General features: G+C 40.8%; 1 protein-coding gene across 1 annotated transcript in view; it reads left to right on the forward strand.

Moving 5' to 3' along the window:
• Positions 1 to 13,524: 13,524 nt before the first annotated feature.
• Positions 13,525 to 25,748, forward strand: part of LOC136263800 (uncharacterized) — a 99,659-nt gene continuing 87,435 nt past the window's right edge. The window contains exon 1 of the mRNA XM_066058424.1: positions 13,525 to 13,646. Coding sequence (XP_065914496.1) covers positions 13,580 to 13,646 — 67 coding nt within the window. The 5' untranslated portion in view covers positions 13,525 to 13,579. The remainder of the gene's footprint in view (positions 13,647 to 25,748) is intronic.

Below are 25,748 nucleotides of genomic sequence, written 5' to 3' on the forward strand. Positions count from 1 at the left end.
TCATGGGGAAACTTAATTAACACCCATTCACCAATTCTGTATCTATCTGCTTTAGCCTTACGGTCATACTGCAACTTGTATTCTCCCGTGCCTTCTGGATGGTCTCAGCAGCAAGATTCCTGGATAGAGACAGTGACTTCATAAGCTATTCACGATAAGCAGTGACATCAGTCTCACTAGAGTTCAGAGGTGGTGACAACTCAGCCTCAGTAGGTGAGCGACAATCCATGCCAAACAATAAGAATGACGGTTTCTCACCTGTAGACTCATGTGGAGTATTTCTGTATGCCCACAAGATTCTGGCTAGATATTGGTCCCACTGATTACCATAACGACCGGCATGTTTCCTCAGCATGACCTTGAGTGTTCGGTTAAATCTTTCCACCATGCCATCGCACTGTGGATGGTACGCCGTGGTGTTTAAGTTGGTAATTCCCAAACTAGAACAGACATCTCTCATCAAATTAGACAGAAGGTTTGTGCCTCTATCAGACAACAGGGCCTCTGGCACCCCAAAGAAGGGAATTACCTTCTTGGTCAGCAGTTCCACTAAACGGGTTGCCTTCTGGTCTGGTACTGGATATACCAGTGGCCACTTCGTGAAGTAGTCTTGGAAGACCACAACATGCTTATTTCCCTTCTCTGTAATGGGCAAGTCTATGACACCCACTCCCAGTATTTGAAAAGGTCTCTGCACTGGTATAGGGTGAAGTGGTGGCTTCACAAGTTTACCACTACCTGTAACAGTTACACACTCAGGACAGCTCTTACAGAAACACATTGCATCATCATACATTCCCTTCCAATACCAATGTCGAACTAACACATTGTATAATTTGTGACCTGCAAAGTGTCCAGCACATGGACCGCTGTGATTCTCAGCTAGTATTCTGTCTCTCAATGACCTTGGGACAACTATACGTTTGATGTTTCTTCTGTGACTGTCTACATAGTACAGTACCTTATCAGTTACACAGTAAGTAGAAGACTGTATTACAATTCTACGTGCCTCTTTATCATTATCTGGTAACTTACCATGTTCTAAATACTCAACCATCTCCAGTACTTCTGGGTCCTTCTGTTGTGCCTCTAGGAGATCATTTGGAGGTCCTTTAATAACTGGGTCTGCCTGAAGCACTTCATGAATAGTAGATCTTGGCAGTGATGTGATAGCAGCAACCTGTGTTTCATCTTCTGCTAAACCTTCAACTGGTACCACTTGCAGCGGGTTGCGGGACAAGGCATCCGCAGCTACGTTGTCCTTTCCAGCACGATACACTATATTCACTTCCTTGATCCCTTGACCATATACTCTGGTCCACCAGCGAGCATGTCTACCACTTGGACTTGATGTCTCCAGTACAGCTTTTACTGCTGAATTATCAGTGTAGACTGTTACCTTGTGTCCATACAAATAGTAATGAAAGTGTGAGATACTCCACACAACAGCAAGGGTCTCTAAATCAGCGATTCCGTAATTCTTTTCAGCAGGTGTCAGACCTCTACTAGCATATGCGATTGGGTGAGATCGACCATCAGACTGTACTTGGGACAACACAGCTCCTAGGCCTTGATGTGAAGCATCAGTTTCCAAGACAAAATCTTGTTGGAAATTGGGGTAGGCCAATATTGGTGAAGTTATCAGAAGTTCCTTTAGCTTGTCAAATGCTGCCTGACACTCCTCTGACCACCTAAATTTCAACATCCTTGCATGTGAGTCTATGCAATGGGTGAGCTACCTTAGAGAACTGATGAACAAACCTTCTGTAATATGAGGCCAGTCCTAGAAATCTCTTCAGCTCCTGGACATTCTTTGGTGGTAAGTAATCCTTCACTGTTCCAACCAGTTTGTCATTTGGTCGTAATCCTTCAGGAGTTATCACATGACCAAGATATTCCACCTCCTTCCTAATGAACTGGCACTTAGATGGGTTAACCTTCAGCCCCACCTCTCTAATTCGCTTCATAACACAACTAAGGTGATTCAAATGTGCCTCTAAAGAACTGGAAAAGACCAACAGGTCATCAATGTATGCCACCACAAAGCTTGGTCCATTCTCAGGATTTACACCTGTAAGCACCTGTTGCATGAGTCTTTGGAACACGCTAGGTGCATTCTTGAGTCCAAAGGGCATCATTCTGAATTCAAATAAGCCAAATGGGGTTGAAAAGGCTGTCTTTTCCCTTGACCTCTCATGGACTGGGATCTGCCAAAACCCGGACGCTAAGTCTAGTGTAGAGAAGTATCTCGCACTACCCAAATCATCCAATAGGTCATCAATACGTGGAAGCGGAAAGCTATCACCCTTGGTAACTGCATTCAGACCCCGATAGTCAATGCAGAATCTGTGCAAACCGTCTTTCTTCCTCACAAGCACCACAGGACTAGACCAGGGCGACTTTGAAGGCTGAACAACTTGCATCTGTCTCATCTTCCTGAGCTGCTTTGCTACCTCCTCTCTAGCTGCGAATGGCATTCTTCTCGATGGTTGCTTAATAGGTGTAACATCTCCTGTATCCACTTTTAACTGAATTAAGTCAGTTTCACCCCTGTCATTCTCCTCAAGAGCAAAAATATCATGGTAGTCTCTAAGCAAGTCAAGCAGTAGTGTCCTCTCTGGTTCTGATAGATTCCCCACTTCTATAGTCTCAGTCAGCTTCTGCTTACATTCACTGCTTGATCCAGTAGTCACCATCCCAACTACTGCTTCAACTCCAATCAGCTCATCTTCAACAGGTTCTATCACTTGCACCTCTGTGACTTCACCTACAACAGTGTCCACTGGGATCTTCTCTGTGAATCCCCTCTCATTACAAATTTCAATTCTAGCATGTCCATCGTTGTTGGTATTCACTAATGCTTCAGTTGCAGTGACTGCAGGCACATAATCATGACCCTCAAACAACAAAGTCTTCATGGGAAGCTCACCCTCTGCTATGTACACAGGAACTGTAACTGCTTTGTTTGCAGGGATAGTAATGGATCTTAGAAGGCGGACACGGAAAGTCCTGACTACAGGAACTTTGGCTGCTACTGTTACGTTCTCCTCTCCCACCATTGCTTCGGGTTCACGGCCTGGCCAAACATTATCATGATATTCTACAATACCCAGCTGACTACATACACCCTCAGACAACAACAGTTGGTCATGGGCGTCCATCTTAATGTATATGGGAGTTGTTATCACCTTGTCGTCAAAGCCAATCTCTAAGTCCATTCTTCCATGGAGCTTGAATTTCTTGTGATCATAGGTATGGGGGATACGATCTGGCCTCTTAAAATCTCTCTTCTTCAATCAAACAGCATCCGAGATCTTCTTAAACAGTTCGCCACCCATTATTGTAATGTCTGCACCCGTGTCTATGATGCCAGATGTAGCTACTCCTTGAATGGTAACATTTACATATTGTGGCTTACTACCTTGATCATTAACCCTAACTGCACTAACTGAGTCGGATAAATACAACAGAGCCAAGGGATCCAAGTCATTCAATGGGGTACTCTTCACCTTGTCTTGCGTAGGTGGAGAAACAGCATCAGTTGAACCAACCTGCCTGTTTTTAGTACCTCCCTTAGTGTCCTTCTTTGGTCCAAGGTTCCCTGTGGCCTCCTGTTCCTTGCCTTACAGTTTGCTGCCACATGCCCCAACTTATGACAAAGATAGCATCTGATTTTATTGGGAGTATCTTTCATTGTAGTTCTAGTAGTCCCACTTTGGTCTATCGTCTCTTGACTTCCTTATAAACTTGTCCCTATGGTGTGTTGTTCTTAGACTGTCATTATATTCTTGGCGCTTCTTCAATTCTGTCTGTCTCTTCTCTTCATGCTTGGCAGCCATGCAAAGTTCTTGGTACGTCATTGCTCCAGAGACGCTAGGGCTTCTAATTAGAGATAAACGTAGTCCCTCTTGCAGTTGCCCATACAACATTGCATCCTTTGTCTCTCTACTCATCCTATCATTCCCAAAAGCCACACGGTAGGATTTCTCTAGACGACAAATGAAATCTGCCACTGTTTCTGTGTCACCCTGAACAGTTCTTCTAAAGTCCTGTCCTGCTAGGACCCTACTACAAGGGTCAAGGCGCTCTTTCAGGCACTTCACAGCTGTCTCCAGGGTCTTCGCCTCATCTCCAGTTAGCAAATTCCACTCTGCCAGAGCACGACCCTAAAGGTGGCCTGCTAGTTGTAACAGCTGTTCCTCAGTTGTCCAATTGTTCCATTGGGATGCACGTCTCAGGCTTGGAAGCCAATCATCCAAGCAAACTTCAGAGTCCTCACCTGAAAGGAAGTTAATGGGAGGTGCACGCCCTCTTCTAGGTTCTCTGGTAGTAGCGGTAGTGACTGGAATAGTAACTGTTGGAGCTGTAGCTGATGATGTGTCACTGGGTGACGTGGCTTTGGTATCTCTCCTTGCTGCCAATTGTAACTTCAATTGCGAGATCTCTGTATCTTTGGCTGCCATGACTTCCTCAAACTCAGCAACCTGTTCACAACTGATTTTCCTGATCTCCTTTACTCTGGTCTTACTGGACTCCAACTCTCCTTGTAAAGTGTGGAGTTCTGTCAGCAGAGTACTGTTTTCATCAGTGAGAGTCTCAACCCTCCCTTGCAACTCATCTCTCTCTTGTGTGAGAGCCTGTATTCTATCATTACTTGTAGCCGGTTCCAGGGCGGGCGACGTCCCACGTGACCCGGAGGGCTCATCATTCACCACCGGCAATTCGTGCCTTGGTTCCAGGCCTGCCAACCTTGGAAACAGAAAAACCTTGAGACTCAATCTTGACATCCCAAATGGACTGCTGTATCTGCACATTATTATAGGCAGACACAGCAAGTTGCAACAGCTCCCATACCCATACAATGGGCAGGTAGGCCACCTTTACCATGCAACACATATACACATGCCCATCTTCATATGGGCATCAATATAGGATTTAAAACATGTTGCGCATCACTAATCTATGCATGGAATAGCTAGACTTGCAGTAAATGTGTGCACGAGTCTTATTTCACCAGATAAATGTACTTACTCGGAAGTCACTGTGTTGAAACAGTTAATCTTTTATTGCTGTGAAGTTGTAACACGTGACCGGACTATGGAACGTTCTTGATATAAGCCAATAGGTGCTTATAATATCACGTGATGAATTAGAGATGTGTCAATTTCATCCTAGAGGCTGAAAGCAAATAAAATACTCCAAACACATAGAACATACCATTTGTATAGGCTACAAACCCAGGAAAGCGCGCAGGTGCTCTTGTGTGGGGATCTCAGTTGTGTGACATGCAAACCAAGCGCTTCAGAATTGGTATTCTGATCAGAGCTCTGACCGCTTAAAATCAACTCCAGATCTTGCTCCAAATACTCTCCAATGCATTGGTATTAAATAGAAGGCCGAAGGCGAATCCACGTCACAATGCCCGCCTTTATAATCACGTGATCTTGCTTAGTTGTACCACAATTATGTACCTGGGAAAATCCCCTGAGAACTTGAAAAGGCCACGTAAAGGGCATTCTTGAGAGCTTTGAGTCTGGCCTGAGCTTGAAAGTGAAAGAAATCATGAGTTTTACGGTGATGATCCGTGAGAATTGGTAGACTGAACTAAAAATCCGTGAGTTTTGGGCTACTGCTTGTGAGACCATGAGCTTGGTAGTGAAATCGTGAGTCTCATGGTAAATCCGTGAGGGTTGGTAGGCCTGTGGTTCGACAATGAGGAACACACCTGAGTGGTCTACTAAACTAAAGCTTGTGTCCTCAGGATTCCTCGACAGTGCATCTTGTACATTGCTGGGTTCACGATCCATTTCGCACAACTTCGCCTTGATCATGACCCTTAAATCTCCTACAGAACTCGACGTGGGTACTCCCAACTCAGTACCCAAACCACGCAGCTGGCCAGCCGTTACACGTGTCGAGTTCAATGGTACATACACTATAGCGCGCTCGCGCTCTCTGCCATGCCCTGACGTGTTATCTGTCACGCCCGGCAGGCCCTCCGATGCATGCTCGGATTCTTCAGACATAATAGCACAATGTTTATCAAATATCACTTCTTAAAAAGAATGAAAACGGGAGACTCACGCGACTTCTCTTGTCCCCGTACTTGCTCCTCCAACTAAGCGGAACAATCGTCTGAGCTCAGGTATCGGCGTCCACACGCGACAGGAATCTTCTAACAATGATTCTCTCTCAACCTGGAGTATTTAAACCTAAGGACAACTGTATCTCGGTAGGACCTCCACTGTTAGCACGTGTTCAATTTCATATTCTTAATGACGCCTCCTCTAACAAATGCGCATGCGTACATATACACACTGGCATATACAGTCTATATATAATAGTAATCTAATCAAAAACAGCCAAGCTGTAAAAAAAGGTGCGGCCCCCAAAAAGGCCATGGTGAAAAAAGATGTGAAATCCAAGGTGGCGGCCAAGAAATGGCTGTGATGGTAGGTTAATGGTTACATTTTAATAACGACAATTCAAGTGAATTTGGTGCCAAGACCAAGCGGCACAAAATTCATCTGAATTGTCGTTATTAAAATGTAACCATTAACCTACCATCACAGCCATTTCTTGGCCGCCACCTTGGATTTCACATCTTTTTTCACCATGGCCTTTTTGGGGGCCGCACCTTTTTTTACAGCTTGGCTGTTTTTGATTAGATATCACTTCTTTTTGTATTTGTATACTGCAAAGCCGGCCTATGGCTGGCTTTGGGGCTTTTTTAACCCATGTGTTTTTTTCTTTACCACAGGAAGAAGAAAAGAACTTAAAGAAGATTTTTAATGCTTCAATTGTTTTTGATTTTATTAGTAATTATACAAATTATATACATATGTTTATTACATGCCCATTATTCCCCACAGGATATTTTTTTGCAGTTGATCTCTCTACTGCAGTGGCGGATCCAGGGGGGGGGGGGGGGGCACAGGGGGCACGTGCCCCCCCCCCCCCTCTCCCTTAAAAAATGTATATAAGATCGAGATACTCTAATAGAGCAGTCAATCACCAATCACTCTAATAAAGCAGTCACAGTGTTCATGGGGAAGTGTAGCTTACTTAGGAAGCTATAAATAGGATTTTATTTTACATAACATACGTGATATAATATTTTTGGTAAAGAATAACTAGCTATTATTGTTGTGACCTTTTTTTTTTTTTTTTTGCTCTTCAACTTTATTTTTCAGCAAGGTGCCCCCCCTCTCTCCAGACTCTGGATCCGCCCCTGTACTGGGTGACTTGAAATGTAGCTGAACTATATACAGGATGGTTTCTTTGTAGCTGAACTCTCTACAAGGTGACCTCTTCTAGCTGGTCTCTCTACAGGGTGATTTGTTTCTAGCTGAACTCTCTACAGGTGATTTGTTTGCAGCTAAACTCTCTACATGGTGGTTTGTTTGTAGCAGAACTCTCTACATGATGGTTTCTTTGTAGCTGAACTCTCCATAAGGTGACTTCGTCTAGCTGAACTCTCTACAGGGTGATTTTTTTGTAGCTGAACTCTCTACAGGGTGATTTGTTTGCAGCTGAACTCTCTACATGATGGTTCCTTTGTAGCTGAACTCTCTACAAGGTGACTTTGTCCAGCTGATCTCTCTACGGGATGATTTGTTTCTAGCTGAACTCTCTGCAGGTGATTTGTTTGCAGCTAAACTCTCTACATGGTGGTTTCTTTGTAGCTGAACTCCCTACATGATGGTTTCTTTGTAGCTGAACTCTCTACAAGGTAATTTCTTCTCTACAGGGTGATTTGTTGTAGTTGAATTCTCTACAAGGTGGTTTGTTTGAGGCTGAACTCTCTACATGGCAGTTTCTTTGTAGCTGAACTCTCTACAGAGTGATTTGTTTGCAGCTGAACTCTCTACATAATGGTTTCTTTGTAACTGAACACTCTACAAGGTGACTTCTTCTAGCTGATCTTTCTACAGGGTGAATTGTTGTAGCTGAACTATCCACAAGGTAACTTCTTCTAGCTGATCTCTCTACAGGGTGATTTGTTTGTAACTGAACTCTCTGCATGATGGTTTCTTTGTAGCTGAACTCTCTACAAGGTGACTTCTTCTAGCTGATCCCTCTACAGAGGGGATTTACTTGTAGCTGAACTCTCTATACAAGTGATTTATTTGCAGCTGAACTCTTTATGTGGTGGTTTCTTTGTAGCTGAACTCTCTACAAGGTGACCTCTTCTAGCTGATCTCTCTACAGGGTGATTTGTTTCTAGCTGAACTCTCTACAGGTGATTTTTTGCAGCTAAACACTCTACATGGTGGTTTCTTTGTAGCTGAACTCTGTACATGATGGTTTCTTTGTAGCTGAACTCTTTACAAGGTGACTTCTTCTAGCTGAACTCTCTATGGGGTAATTTCTTTGTAGCTGAACTCTCTATATGATGGTTTCTTTGTAACTGAACTCTCTACAAGGTAACTTCTTCTAGCTGATCTTTCCACTGGGTGATTTGTTTGCAGCTGAAATCTCTACATGGTGGTTTCTTTGTTGCTGAACTCTCTACAAGGTGAATTCTTCTACCTGATCTCTCTACAGGGTAATTTGTTTGTAACTGAACTCTGTACAAGTGCGTTTTTGTGGGTGATCTCACTGCAGGTTGATTTGTTTGCAGCTGAACTCACTAAAGGGTGATTTTGCTTATAGCTGAACTCCTTGCATTGTGTCTAGTTTCTAGCTGATCTCTCTACAGGGTGATTTGTTTGTAGCTGATCTCTCTACAAGTTGATTTGTGTGTACTCTGCAGGTTGATTAATTTGTAGCCGATCTCTCTACAAGGTAATTTGTTTGTAACTGAACTGTCTATAAGGTGATTTATTTGTAGCTGATCTCTCTGCAGGTTGATTTGTTTTAGCTGAACTCTCTACAGGGTGATTTACTTGTAGCTGAACCCCTTACATTGTGTCTAGTTTCTAGCTGATCTCTCTACAGGGTGATTTGTGTGTGGCTGATCTTTCTACAGGTTGATTTGTTTGTAGCCGATCTCTCTACAAGGTAATTTGTTTGTAGCTGAACTCTGTACAAGGTGCTTTTTTGTAGGTGATCTCACTGCAGGTTGATTGTTTTGTAGCTGAACTCACTAAAGGGTGATTTGCTTGTAGCTGAACTCCTTACATTGTGTCTAGTTTCTAGCTGATCTCTCTACAGGGTGATTTGTTTGTAGCTAATCTCTCTACAAGTTGATTTGAGTGTAGCTGATCTCTCTGCAGGTTGATTAATTTGTAGCCGATCTCTCTACAAGGTAATTTGTTTGTAGCTGAACTCTCTATAAGGTGATTCGTTTGCAGCTGAACTCTCTACAGGGTGATTTGTTTCTAGCTGACCTCTCTACAGGGTGATTTTTGTAGCTGACCTCTCTTCAGGGTGATTTTTTTCTAGCTGATTGCTCTACAGGTTGATTTGTTTGTAGATGAACTCTCTACAGAATAATTTGCTTGTAGCTGAACTTCTTACTTTGTGTCTAGTTTGTAGCTGATCTCTCTACAGGGTGATTTGTTTGTAGCTGATCTCTATACAAGTTGATTTGTGTGTAGCTGATCTCTCTGCAGGGTGATTTGTTTGTAGTCGATCTCTCTACAAGGTAATTTGTTTGTAGCTGAGCTATCTATATGGTGATTTGTATGTAGCTGATCTCTCTGCAGATTGATTTGTTTTAGCTGAACTCTCTGCAGGGTGATTTGTTTCTAGCTTATCTCTCTACAGGTTGATTTGTGTGTAACTGATCTCTCTACAAGCTGATTTGTTTGTAGCTGATCACTCTGCAGGTTGATTTGTTTCTAGATGATCTCTCTACAGGTTGATTTGTTTGTAGCTGAGCTCTCTGCAAAGTGTTTTGTTTGTAGTTGATCTCTCTACAAGGTGATTTTTTGTAACTGACCTCTCTTCAGGGTGATTTGTTTCTAGCTGATATCTCTACAGGGTGATTTTTTGTAGCTGACCTCTCTTCAGGGTGATTTGTTTCTAGCTGATCGCTCTACAGGTTGGTTTGTTTGTAGCTGAACTCTCTACAGGGTGATTTGCTTGTAGCTGAACTCCTTACATTGTGTCTAGTTTGTAGCTGATATCTCTACAGGGTGATTTTTTGTAGCTGACCTCTCTTCAGGGTGATTTGTTTCTAGCTGATCGCTCTACAGGTTGGTTTGTTTGTAGCTGAACTCTCTACAGGGTGATTTGCTTGTAGCTGAACTCCTTACATTGTGTCTAGTTTGTAGCTGATCTCTCTACAGGGTGATTTGTTTGTAGCTTATCTCTATACAAGTTGAATTGTGTGTAGCTGATCTCTCTGCAGGTTGATTTGTTTGTAGCTGATCTCTCTACAAGGTAATTTGTTTGTAGCTGAACTATCTAAAAGGTGATTTGTTTGTGGCTGATCTCTCTGCAGGTTGATTTGTTTTAGCTGAACTCTCTACAGGGTGATTTATTTGTAGCTGAACTCCTTACATTGTGTCTAGTTTCTAGCTGATGTCTCTACAGGGTGATTTTTTGTAGCTGAACTCTCTACAGGGTGATTTGTTTCTAGCTTATCTCTCTACAGGTAGATTTGTTCATTGCTGATCGCTCTAAAGGTTGATTTGTTGCAGCTGAACACTCTAAAGGGTAATTTGTTTGTAGCTGAACTTTCTCCACAGTGACTTGTGTGTAGCTGAATTCTGTGTAACTGAATTCTCTAGAGAGTGACTTAATTGTAGCTGAATTCTCTACACAGTGCATGACTTGTTTATAGCTGAACTTTCTTCAGTGTGACTTGTAATGTTCTGAATCTCTATAGTGATATATTTGCATAACTCTCCACATGGTGACTGTCTTCTTGCTGAACTGTCTATAAGATTAACTGTTTGCAGCTGAACTCCCTACAGAATAACTTGTGATGTAATAAAATTCTATAATGGAATAAATAAATTAGCCGAATGCTCTATTAGGGTGACTGTTCTATTAGAGTATCTCGATCTCGCATTTGCTACACGGAGTTGGCTTTCGAATCATAACTCAGTGGTCTGTAATCCGATTCTTCTGTACTACTGCAAGGACTTTCTATGAAGATTATTCCAGCTATACACCGATTTTCAGCTCATTGCTCTAAGCGGTTTGCCTAGTAGGCGTGAAAACTAATACTTTTTTATTCATAAAAATCGATCGCGTAATTGTGACACAGGTTGGGTTTTGTGTCATATCTCCGTGGTCTTTATCTCGATTCCTTTCAAACCACCAAAAGGCACTCCTACGATGGTTACTCCATCTACATAGCAGTTTTCAACTCATTCCATGAAGCGGTTTACCCTGTAGGCGTGACAACAAGTCGATCTTGTTTTACGCGAATAATCGGTCATAACTCCTGAACCATTCATCTAATTTGTACCAAATTTGATGCTAGGATTCGCCGTTGGACTCCCTTTCTGTGTGCCAAATTTCAAGGCGATCGGAGTACGCGTTTGCTTGTTATAGCAATTTTTGCAAGTGTGCGAAAAGACGAAGAAGAAAAAAAAACGAAGAAAAAAAAACGAAACTCTGGCAGCTCGTATCTCGGAAATGGCTGGAGCGATTTCCTTCAAATTTGGAATGTAGACTCCCTTGGCTGGCGGGCAACTGTGTAGCAAATTTGGTTCCAATCAGATAAGTGATCACCGAGATACAAATGTGTGAAAATGACGTTTTCGTTCTTCCTGTCAATATACTCACGGGTGTGGCGCGCCAGCTTCTTGGGCCGCACGACACACTACCGTGTGTCTTGATAATACAGTTACTGTTACTCTGTTACAGGTGCTTATTCAAATCATGCAAGAATTCTGCTTACTGTATAATCGTCAGATAATGTTGGTGTCATGGAGATACACAGTAAGGCCATACCTATTTGAAAAGTTGTTGCTCAGATTTATTTTACAACAAAATGGCAGTGGCGTAGCCAAGGGTGGGCATGGGCGGGCATTTGCCCAACCATCACAAACTTTTGCCCAACTATCACAAGTGGCTAGTTTAAAATTCACGCGAGGATTCACAGCAGCACACAAAACAACCCTTTTAATACTGTAAATCGTAAAAATGTACCTCATTTGTTGAGCCATGACTTCGAAGAAGCTAGGGATTGAGATATATGGTGTATCACGTGATCCATTACGCGGAAAATCCCTTCTGAAATCCCAATAATTACACTGCGTGTAGACGCACGTGCCACGTTCTTTGGCGCAATTTAAATTCGAAATTTAAAATGGCCCGGAGTCGAAGCGTGGTACACTATACACTATAGTCGTGGTACTGTATTTCTAAGTCGCAGTGAGTGGTAATCGTCAGTAGGATTCAGTGTGGATGGTGCTGGCAGCAAAAGATTTCGTTTCAGTGGACTTGTCAAGCATATTTTTGGATAAGGAAAGTACCGTATAGCCTAACTTACTGCTGATGAAAGAAAACGGGAAACCGTACTCTTCTAGATAACAATAATGGCATATGTAAATGGAGCTGGAAATGGGGAAAAGGTCAAGTCATTATAAAGTGTCACATGCACAATTTGTCTAACCGAGTAGTGGTTTACACCAGATTCATGCAAACTGTACATTGGCTACTATAAGTCTGGGACGAAGCTTTCTTGGCATGCTGATATTTGTGACATGACTCATTGTAGTAGCGCCCCTGGCCTTCATTCGGGACCATGTGGCGTTTAGTTGAAAAACATTACATATCGTTTTGGTGGTTGGTCTGTAAGCTACACTGCCAGTTGATTGTAGTAAATATGTGATGAACTGTTTACATTGTTGGTTCTCGTAGGTTCAACAGTTTGATGTCACGTGATGCTCAGCTACGACGATCGTCGGATGCCTGCCCTACAAGTTTAATAGAATAGTAAATGTTGCAAGCAAGCATCATTTGTTTACACTATAGTATAGGTAGCTAGGCCTTGTGTATATACACTGTTCATGTTTTTCTTTGATAATGTCTCACATGAAAGTGAGCGTGTTTCTCAGTTGTGTGTGTGTAGTTAAGTTGATGTTATGTCCAACCATCAGATATTGGCTGGCTACGTCTCTGCAAAATGGGTCAGTCGGTAGGCAAAAAAATAATAAATAAAAAGGACAGCCAGCTATAGCTATAATTTTAGATGTGTATACATGCTTCAGTATGATTTCTGCATGATTACAAGTATATGAATAGATCAGTAAGTCACATTAAAACTGTATGTAAACCTATCAAATCCCTTCTAATACATAACTATTAACGGATAAACATAGCTAGCTAGTAGTTCAATGAGCACAGCACTGCTACTATTATAGATTTCCTTCAGTTGCAATGCAGGGGCGAGGTTTTACGTTTACAGATAGCTAGCATTATATTTATTTATTTTTAAAATCTGTGCAAAATTGGGTCGGTCGGGTCCAAGCAACAAACAATACGTATGGCCTAAAAATTGTTGAGAGGTTGGCATTTCTGGATTTTTTGTCGCATTTTCAGAACTGCGCGGGCCGTTATATCATTTATTAGATTGCGGATGGGTATTTCCATATTACGTAAAAAACCCACTTTCGGGGTCACATTTTGTTTCCGGAAATAGCAAAAAGCTCAGCTAGATGTATGACCGGAGTACATGTCGGATTCAGACGACAGTTTTGATAAAGTGTCACTGTCAGAGATACCTATAGATTTTCCAGAAGGTTTGTTTGAATGAAATTATTTGTGTTGTGTGTATTTTTAAATGCGCAAACAAATCTTAAGGTACGCCCGGTTTTATCGAAAAAATATTTGTTTAACGCCAGTGGTTGGCCACTATATTTCGTGCCACTTCATTGTTTATCGTGAAATAGAGGTAGCTTACCGAGCATATCCCCTCTGACTTTTCATAACTGTATAAACAACCTAAATTGTTATGCACCTATCAATGTCAAGCGCTACTCCCCTCTTCCTGGGGTTTTGTGCGTATTTTGCTGGAATTTATGTACCTATCAACAGAGATATAGAGTAGATGCTGCATATATGAGACACCAAAATGCAACCACATGCTATTCCCGAAGGAAATAGTTGTCGAGTACAAACTTAGAAAAGATGTTATAGTGCGAGGCCTCGATAGTTGTTGACCTCCAAATTTTTGGTGCGTGTAGTGTATCTACCCTAATATCTTTGGGTGGTATTTAATCATAATAATTATTGTTTAGAGCAGCAAAGTAGACAGTAGAGCATGGCATGGTCAATGACCCAATTATGGGACTTTGGATGGGTTATGAGGCACCTGCATTCAATACTTCGTAAAAACAAAAGTAAATCACCCAAAGCATTGAAACTTGGGATGTAGTTACAGTCACTATTGCTCTATTTATTGGTGTAGTAAATTTTTCAAAATCATGGTATACCAGCAAGAAATGCTGAATAAACAAAATACAGTCCATTAACCAATTATGGGACACTTGCAGCAATTATGAGACACTTGACTTTTAAAATGTTTTACTGCATCAATTCACGAGTGAAACATATTCTAATACCAGTTTCAGCTCACTTATGATATTGAACATTGAAAAATTTTAAGCCACACCCCCTTTATTCTGCAAGCTATGCTACTAACAGAGGTTAGTGAGGTGAATTTTAACCAACCAAACAGGTAAAATTTTGGCGTTTCTCACATCTGAAGGTTCTTAGAGTACACATTCTAGCAGAAAATGGAGCTAGCTAGTATTAGTATACATAGTAGTATGAAAATGTGCAGCGTTCAGAATTTACCTGATTGCAGTTAGGCTAAATTTTGCGATAAATCATATGTACTGCAAAACCAGCAAACTTAATTTAGCCCATATTTACATGGTATGTTTACTTCATCATGGAGGGTAATTGATGCAAAAATCGTGGTGATTCGTCAGGGTGTCCCATAACCCCTGCTGTCCCATAATACCAGCACGTACTCTACATTCAAGTACACACTAGACCCAGGATTGGAATCATCTCACGTGAGCCCATTAAGTTCTATACAAATGTGTTTGCCGGATCATTGTTACCCCCTTTGAAAAAGTGGGATAGTGAAATATGCCATTCATAATGTGTTTCTGTAAAATGTCAATGTTTAGTTGTTGGTAAGCCTTCCTCACGAAAGGGGGTGGTAAATTAGTGGTAGGGTATGATTTGTAGGTGTGTCTCTCAATGTGGCTGGCCGATACGTAGCCACCATTATTGAAGGAACCAGACTTATAGCACATGGCAACTTATTATTAATGTTTTAAGAAGTAGTCTTAAGAGTAGAATTAGTCTTCTGGTGTGATATATTCGAAGATATTGCTATTCCGGTAACGATGATCCAGCACGAAAAACCGGATGATTCCAATCCCGGGTACTTGTCTGTATATCTATGCTATCAATGTGTTGCCCCAGTATCCTCCCGGGCATATATGGGGCTATAGTGGGGATTTGACACAGCCGAATGTCAAATGCCCCATAGTAACTGTATCATGTCACTGTTGGCTCCACTTGCAGCATGGCGATTTGATTAGTGGTGTGCGTTATCAGGAATTTCATTTCGATACAATATTGATATGATAATGGGGTAAATATCGAAATTTCGATACAATATTTGATAAGTTTTAATTGTGTAGGTGGAGCAATTGCGTGGGTGGCCGATATTTATAAATATACTTCAAATACAATTTATACTCCAAAACTATTGCGTAGAAGTAATAATCAGTCTAGAAAACTTGTAGGCAAGCTTTTAAAGTGGCTAGATTGTACAGAACCAACCTTCATTTCTAGCGTGATTGTGCAATCACACACTAAATGCTGTTGATTTATCAAAATATTATTCGATGTTTCGATAATTATCGAAACTTTTCGATAATATCAAAATCTGCTAAAGTGGTATAGAAATCGATACGATAACGATATTGACAAATTATCACGATATCGATATTTTTTCGATATATTGCACACCACTAGATTTGATGCTGGCATTGATAGTTACAACAAAAAATGCTTGGGCGCTTAATGAATGATCATTAATCGCCCCATAGTGGGGCAGGAGTTTTGTGTCGATTCCACCTGTAAAGCCCTACTCACGCCCGAGGTGGGGAGGGGGAGTGGTGGAGCAATACATTGATAGGTGCATTAAGGCCCCACAGGTGGGGATTTTGCAATTATATGTATTTCCATGGAATTTTGAATAAATTTACAGACTTTTGACAAGTTGATAGTGTGCTACTTCCAAAACCAGATATAGCTATTGTAATAATGCAATTATGCATAGTTTAGTAGTTTCGGATTTTGTAATTGGTGAATTATTTTGTAATTCTGCAATTACGTTGCTATGTATTGCTAAGGAAACACATTTCGAGCAAGCCACTTTCAACCAGGGGCGTAGCTAGCCAGAAGGTGATGGAGGGGCGGACATGCCCCCACGAAATGCTCAAAATCATTCATGATTGCAAAAAGGGCTAATGACCCAATGGTGGGCTAGCCAACATACGGTGTTTTATTATTACAGCTTACACAACTAGCTACAGTACGTAACTATACTATTTCAGTACTGACTGTTTATCACTTATCAATGATTCAATGGATCCGGAGGTATATTCGTCGAGCATCATCGCACGTGCCGCAACTGTACTCCAACAAATTCATCCACAGTCCTGTAGAGCTATATATATTGTTAATATTTTAGTGCTAATACAAGTTAGCCACAGCTTGTGTTGCAGTCCTAACACACTGCTGACAGGATGACATGTTCACTCACTTCACTCGGCGAAATTCAAATGCCACGTATTGCATGAAATCCCACCTGTCTTTCTTGCTAGCAGAACTTGTAAGCTTGTGACTGATCCGCCTGACTGACTGATAAAGTTTTTAAAAAAAAAAATAGACGGCACTGCTGTACAAAGATCTAGTGTGGTCGACTCAAGAAAATAAACTTGGCACATTTAACACTTTATCACCTCGTAGGCAGTAGGTTTGCAGCGTCATCTAGTCTCCTTTGTCACTTGTGAGTTGTAACTCCTGCCGCGGCGAGGTCCTTAGAGCGGGTCTAGATTCGAAAATGCTCTATCACGTGAGTAATCTAGGCTAAATACAGACGTGTGTCTCTAATATTTTCGTTCGGTGGATTCACGAACGAGTTGAATGTTGTGTGTGCGTTCACGAGCAATCCCTGGTGATACCGCGTAGTAGCGCACATAATTTATAGTCATTTGCGTGTCAGTTTAATACTGGTAAGCTTGTGACGGAGGTTTTAAAAAAAAACCACTACGGTGATGGGGGGGCAAATGCCTCCCCTTGCCCCCCCTTGGCTACGCCTCCGCTTTCAACAACTTATTACGCACAGAAGTATCTTCTCAACCGTTATACAGCTCGTCTATAGTGTTTTTTCTCATAAATTCTCCCTACAAAACCTCAAGGCTGCCCTTCATTTTTGTATGCGTACGTAGGGACACACCCCTTTTCGAGTTGAAGAGAATGCATTTCATTGCAGCCCTGTTTCTTTTTTTTCCGGTAGTTGAATACATCAGGAGCCCAGTGGGAAGGTAGTTCACCTAGTTTTTAGAGTCACTACATGTCAGGAAGTGACTAATTAGTTATAGTGACTGTTAGTAGTTATTATTGTTATGATGTAATGTATCACGTGTGTGCAGTTAGAGTAGAGATAAGTTAATATGGCGTCAGAGTAGTATCCACGAGCGTTGGCTTGATCTCACTGCCTGTCCGCTCTCGAGCCTTATACTCATCACCGCGCCCCTCTTCATTTAGTGCTGTGAACAGTCTACTGCAGTTTGGATGCCGACGATCCTGATTCATCCATCATCCAGTCTCGCACGTTGTACACGCCTTCTTCCATTGTAACCCATTACCTAAACGTCGTGGTACCGTGGCAGTCTCTCTAACCCTACCCCAGAAGGCAAGCACTCCTGTGTACCAAGTGTAGTTGTGCTCTCTGTTTTGTAATAGGGTTGGTGTCAATTGGACTGATGGACGAGCTGAAGCGTTTTCAGACTTTCCGCCGTGGATACCGCTCTTACACAATGAAATTGCTTTCCGGAGTCCAAGATTACTTACTGTTGACATTAGTGAAGAAGCAGTTTCAACTATAGAACTCAACCTGGAGCAGCTACAACGGAAGCAAACAATTTTAGAAGAACTGGATGCCAAGATTGCACCTCTCATTACGGAGGAGACAGAGCTTGAAGAAGAGATAATGGAAACTGAAGATACCAGAACTAAGATTCTTCATGATGTTGCACATCTGAAAGTTAAGCTAAACTCATTACACACAGAATCTACTGAGCCGGCACCAGTACTGAATACCGTTCAGAGAACTCAACTCTCCACAACTGATGGCACCCTCCTTATGCATTCTCCACCAGTGGTAAGTAACACAAGTGATTCATGTACCCTACACACAGTCAGTATCACAACCAGTCACACCAGTCCCACAATAGAGGCAGCGGCTAGCGTTCCAATTAGCAATGAAGCAGTCACTCTACCTAGTGAGCACGCTACTGTAGTTAGTACTAGAGGTGTACCGATATGGGTTTTTGGCATGTACCGATATCTGATATTGATGCCATAAAAAGAAGCCGATAACTGATAGCCAATCCGATATTTGCATTACAGTTTTAAGCAAACAAAAGTGTACATTTACCTACAACATGTGCATGTATTCATTGCTATAGGTATACAGCTTGGGTTTCTATTGTGCAATCCAGACAATTAGGTACCCACAAACATTTTTATGAATACTCCCATGAAGCCTTAAACAGATATTTCTGCATTACTCTGCATTCTATAAATGGCTTGTGAGAAAGCAGTACAGCAAGCTTCCTTCGTTATCCTGTGAACCTTCTTTTTATTACAAAGGTACTCAACTGCTTCATTTGTAAAGCTTTACAGCAAAAAACACTAGAATAACGTGTATTTGTATGGCTTCTCGTAGCGTAGTGCTTGTTGCAGAGTGAACGATAAGCCATTGGCACTAAAGAGCCACATGGATATCATAGAAAACCAGTGCATAATCCGGTTGTGCACAAACCATTGTTACTGTATAAATATCGGTAGTGATATCAATCCTCCTGCTGTTCTGTACCGATACTGATATTGGTAAAAATTACCATATTGGTGGCCGATATTTTAGCCGATCCGATTATTGGTACACCTCTAGTTAGTACAGCCAGTCACTCCACAAGTCGTCTCCCAAAGTTGAGTATCCCTACATTTGCTGGAGACCGCCCGACCTGGCTGTCATAATTCTTCTGTGATCCCTATTATGAACCCACTATCATGGTTCATGATAGTGATTGTTAGTAGTTATTATTGTTATGATGTAATGTATCACGTGTGTGCAGTTAGAGTAGAGATAAGTTAATATAGCGTTCAGAGTAGTATCCATGAACATTGGCTTGATCTCACCGCGTGCCCGCTCTTGAGCCTTGTACTCAGTACCGCCCCTTTCTACACTACACGTGTATGTCAAACTGGCTAAAAGAAACCGCCTCAGTGTAAACCTTACCTATGCTCAAGTTTACTACAGGCTTCATTTAGTGTTTAATTTTCATAGGCTGACTGCTTTTACCACTAAAAAGATATACTCATGTGGGCGCGTACGGACAAAGATAGATAGACTAGATGAATAAAAATTGGAAATTTTAAAATGGGAATAGTGATCGCTGAAAAAAGCCACCAAACAAGAAGGGATCGCTGGGGTGGTAATGTAAACCACAAATCCCTATTTTGACTCTCTGTCATAAATATTTAGTTACATGCTCCCCTGAGTCATTTTAAAATGAGTCAAAATAGGGATTTGTGGTTTGCATTACCACCCCAGCGATCCCTTCTTGTTTGGTGGCTTTTTTAGCGATCCCTATTCCCATTTTAAAATTTCCAATTTTTATTCATCTAGTTTGTGTACTTTTTATTAACCCAGTAATGGATTTGTTTTACTGATAATGATAATTGTTGTAGATATACGTAGAGCAGTTTACAATTAGTGGCTGTCAAGTTCAGTGTAAGCTTTGTTGATATCAGACACACTTGACTGCATTATTAGAGTATTTACCTGACTGCTCTTGGCTGCTGACGAGACTATACATTACACACAACAGTGAGCAGCTGTTGTCTAACTTGTCTTACTACATGTGTCAGGACTCTAGTCTCTTACTCACGTTAGCATCCTAATGCAGTGTTCATGAATATACACACACCAAATGGTATGATACTGAGCTATAGCTACCTGTCATAAGACAATTGAAGACATGGAACTCTGACAAGCAACTCTGACAAGCATACAATTATAAGTTAAAATAGTCAGTGGCTGTGTATTTATTATTTCAGCCAAGACCGTACACAATAAGAAGAATCATATACAAATTTTCCATGGGTGCATGAACTACAGCATTGGCTCACTGGTGTACAGTAGTGGTGTGTGATATCAGGATTTTCATTTCGATACGATATTGGGGTAAATATCGAATTTGGATTCAATTTTTGATAATTTTTAATTGTGTGGGTGGAGTAATTGTGTGGGCGGCCGATGTTTATAAATATGTTTCAAATACATTTTACGCTCCAAAGCTATTGCATAGAACTAATAATAAGCCTATAAAACTGGTAGACAAGCTTTTAAAGTGGCTAGATTGTACAGACCCAACCTTCATTTCAAGCGTGATTGTGCAATCACACTAAATGCTGTTAATTTATGGAAATATTCTTCGATATTTCGATAATTATCGAAACATTCTTCGATATTTCGATAATTATCGTAACTGTTCGATAATATCGAAATCTGCTAAAGTAGTATAGAAATCGATATGATAACGATATTGACAAATTATCGCGATATTGATATTTTTTCAATATATCGCACACCACTAGTGCACAGTAGTATAAATGATAATATAATGCTACGTACAATATAGTTTGTGCAGCTAGAGTTTGTTGTTCATGTGAGTATTATATTCATTGAGTATACCACAGTGAAGAAATCTATGTTGATATGTATATGAATGCGGCATGACTTCCCATAAACATTATGTGTTATTGACACTTTACAGTGACCAGCACTGAAGGTCTGAAGCTAATGTGCATGCACATACATCATTCATAACAACAAAGTCAGGTACTGTGTATAGCTACAATGCCTATTGTAAACCATGGATTATCAATAGCATGAAGCCATGTTGTTTACACAATGTGGTCAGACAACTATGGTGGCATTCACGAATATTTAAATTAACACTAATACTGACTCCACCCAACTTTAGGCTTTATGTGGAAAGGAAATATGGTTTATAGAAACTATATTCATAACAATGAATAATCTCTGGTGTCAGCGCTATCACTTCTTTATGTCTCTGAGAGAGCGCTTGTATGGTTGCTCGTAGCAAATCGCGACCGTGCGCTTACAAGAAGAAGTAGACTATACTCACCACGTAGAGACGCTATGCGCGATCTTCTAAGTCTAAGAAGTGCTGTTGAGTACTTGATTAACTCTGCAACAAAACCCAAAGAAGCTCACACAATGGAATCTTATCGTTATACGGCTTCTTTAGTATACGGAGCTGCTGCCAATAGTGTAATGGCGAAGAGAACTTAGAAAATTTTCGAGGTGTAGGGTGGTTGGCGATCTGTGGAATACGGGCTTGTTAATAGGTCATGGACACGCGGATGGACTCAGTAAGCATGGCTATAGAGTTTTAAGGGCGAAAAAGTGGATAACTTTTGCTGTACATGAGTGAAACAAAATAATATGAATAATAATAATTAGAATAAAAAATTGGAAATTTTAGAATGGGAATAGGGATCGCTGAAAAAAGCCACAAAACAAGAAGGGATCGCTGGGGTGGTAATGTAAACCACAAATCCCTATTTTGACTCTATCATAAATCTTTAGTTACATGCTCTGTTCATTTTTAAGTGACTCAGAATAGGGATTTGTGGTTTACATTACCACCCCAGCGATCCCTTCTTGTTTTGTGGCTTTTTTCAGCGATCCCTATTCCCATTTTAAAATTTCCAATTTTTTATTCATCTAGTTTGTGTACTTTTTGTTAATCCAGTAATGGATTATGAAGAAGACTGTGGTGAATAGTGTAATTTTGCATTCTGCATAGTAACACCGTCAACATTTCAGTACACACATGAAACTGATCAAATTGCAATGTGCATACAGACTGAGAGTCTCCTAATATGAGCTACAATTTACATTACTGGTGCCTTTAATAGCTGTCAAATTCAGTACAAGGATTATTGTTATACACTTGACTGCATTATTCATCAGGGTGAACTCCCTTCAGACTGGAATGTAACACCAGTATACAAGAAAGGCCCGTGTACTAATCCATCGAACTATAGACCTATATCATTGACTAGTATTTGCTGCAAGTTGTTGGAACATATCATCTCCTCAGCAATATCTTCTCACACTATTGACTACAATATCATGTGTACAAATTAACATGGATTTATTTGATCGATAATGAAGGCTGTTGTGAATACTATAATTTTGCATTCTGCATAGTAACACCGTCAATGTTTCAGTACAAACATGAAACTGATCAAATTGCAATGTGCATACAGACTGAGAATCTCCCAATATGTGCTACAATTTACATTACTGGTGCCTTTAATAGCTGTCAAATTCAGTGCAGAGATTGTTGTTATACACTTGACTGCATTATTAGAGTATTTACATGAGTGCTCTATTAGAGTATTTAATCTGGATAACCCGCCCACGTACAATAATCACGGAGCGAAAAAACCACCTTGCAACTAAGTCATCAGCCCAGATTAAGCTTCCTGGCCTATACTGAGTTTAATAAGGACAGATTCTATTAGCCACAAGTAGCGCACACCAAAAAACCTAACTCTGAGCGCAATCTTGTATGGCTTCTCGAGTGTAATGGCATTTTGGCAAGAAGAAACGGCCTGGTTTGGGCTGTTTCCATCCGAAAACGAAATCAAAAATAGGTCATGGACACGCACAATGATCCATTCAGCAAGCCTTGCTACTTTTTATCCCAGAATTCTCCTTGTAAACTTCGCTATGCCTGTGAAAGAATAATATTATGAATAATAATAAGAATAATAATATGAACAAACTGGCAAATTTCAGTGTTGTCTGAGATACATATACTGTTTCCTTTTCACTTGATACTTACTAGTGGACCTATACTCATTGCAAAGAACCACCAGAGGGTTGTTTTGAGTTGAAGGATGCTTTTCAAGGTGGTTTTTAGGTGTGCGTTCTATTAGGATTTTTACAAAAAACATGGGCGATTCCTATTATGAACCCACTATCGTGGTTCATGATAATATGAACAAAATGGCAAATTTCAGTTTTGTTCCAAATACACATACTGTTTCCTTTTCACTTGATACTAGTGGACCAATACTAATTGACCAATACTAATTGCAAATAACCACCAGAGGGTTGTTTTGAGTTGGAGGATGCTTTCCAAGGTGGTTTTTAGGCGTGCGTTCTATTAGAGTTTTTGCCAAAAACATGGGCGATCCCTATATGAACCCACTATCATGGTTCATGATTGATAGATCTGAGCTCAACCCAGAATATTAATCTGGTAAGGGGGGGGGGGGGGGGGGGGGAGCAAAGTAAACCACTTCAGATTCAAGGGGAATCAAAATTTTGAAAATTTAGGTGTAGATATACTCAATTTCGGTGAAATATTACTGTGATGCCATTGAATATTGACAATTCGATTATAAAACTTTGGGATCAATTAAAAATTTCCATTTCTCAAGGATTTAGGTATAAACCTAGGGGGGGCAATAGCTAACCCAGGGGGGCTGTGCTCCCCCCTATATTAACCCCCTTAGATAGATAGGTATGCACACACGTTTTTATGAAACTATTTCACTAAACCAGGAAAGGCTGGCTTATGGGCGCCCACCTGGATTAATTTAAAATATATGTTGTGTTTTCAATTGTTTTGGCAGACCATAGCGATAGTACAAGGGAGTTGCTTATTCAACATGGATGCTATACAAATTAAACACGATTTTGCTGATGGGGTGAGTCCTTTGTACTATTACAAGTACAGATCCCCACCTATGTTTGGGTGGGGCTTTGCATTAATAGGTGCATTAACTATGGCATCTTGTAGAGTTCAAAATAACACTGCAGTATGACATGTTTGCCACATCTGTATGTATAGTATAAAGCTTTAAAACTGTCTGAGCGTCAACTCTGATGGTGTCCAACAATGTTCGATGCATATATCTAAACATCTTTTTGTGCCAAACAAAATGCTCATCTAAACATTACCTTGCTTTGCTTCTAATTTCTGCTGTTGGTCATTTACAAAGCAACGTTGAAACAGGATCGGATTGGGTCAACCGGGTCACATTTTGTCCGGGTCATCCAGATCTGACCTGCTTTACAGATTATCCAGGTTTGACCCAGATTGGATCACATGTGAAGCAAATCAATTAGTTGGACGATGCAGAAGTTCAGAAACGCATCATAGTCAAGTCCTGGTGAAACCCAGGTTTTTGTGAGTCATGCCCACTTATCGGGATGATTGTCTGCAATGATATGTGCAGCCACACCTATTTATTGGTGCTATTGCAGTCTATGATATGCATGAATTCATCATATAGCTACCTACAAAGCCACACCCACTAATGGATTGTATGAAGCATGGTCTAGTCTTGCATCAGGCTAGCTTTTTGTAAGCCACACCCACTTTAACATCAGGAATGTGTCATACTATTTGTAGTTAAGGTGTGTTAGGTATGTGTAAAGCCCTACTCACTTGCAGGAAATGTATCTTGCTATTTGCAAACTTATGTGGAACTACCAATATTTTGACAGGAAATTTTTGACGGATGCAAGACTTTGAAATATTTGACAGGGAAAATGTCAACGGATTGACCAAAGTCACATACCCATGCCCCACGTCTGAGTGCAAAACTTCAGTGTTTGAAAATGGTGTCGTGTTTTATTGTTGCCGCAGTCATTAAAGGGTACCATGTGTACAAAGAAATTTGGATTGCAGAACTTGACGAAGAATTGACATGCAAGAGAGAGGTGGGAAATTGGCAATACTTTTGCTGTGGCGATGACAGGACTCTAACAGTGGATCATGGCCACAGGTCTTTTGCCTATTTGTTCAATATTTTGGTGAAGTGGAAATATTGAGTGCAGAGTCACTGGAAACAGACAGTATTCTTCTGACTTACCACAAGGAGGACTGGAATTGCCTTGTACTCTTACATTTAGCATACGAGATCAAAGAGAAACCAGCAAAACAGAAAAGTTAATCAACGATTCACTTCGATTGATGAAAAAGAAATTAGTAATAGAGTTGCAGAGTTGAAAGAAAGATAACAATGGTACCAGCAATGCTACCAAGTGTACCACCAGCACATGCATAGTTGGCAGTGGAGGCAGTTGTAATACTTTAACAAGCCACGTTGCCAGTGTTAGTAGTACCAACAATACTGGCAGTAATTGCACCAACCTTGGCACCAGAGATAGTGGTAGTAGCACCACAAGCAGTTGTACAAATGAAGCTATCATCGAAGTCATTGATTTGGAAGCTGGAGATGGTAAATCTCCAAAAAAGAAGTAACCACTGTGTATCATTACCCATCTCATCTTCATGGGTGAACAGATATAGAGATCAATCACTGTCAAAAAATGTTAAAGCTACAATTTTCCTAAATTAAATGGATTAAGGTCAACCCTGCAACAAGATAAGCCATCCAATGAGCCCACAACTAATTGGGTTCAAATTGTTCATTGTCCATCACGTGATCATTGGATTGCAGCTACAACCATT

The sequence above is a fragment of the Dysidea avara genome, chromosome 8, assembly GCF_963678975.1.
Source record: "Dysidea avara chromosome 8, odDysAvar1.4, whole genome shotgun sequence".
NCBI lineage: Eukaryota > Metazoa > Porifera > Demospongiae > Dictyoceratida > Dysideidae > Dysidea > Dysidea avara.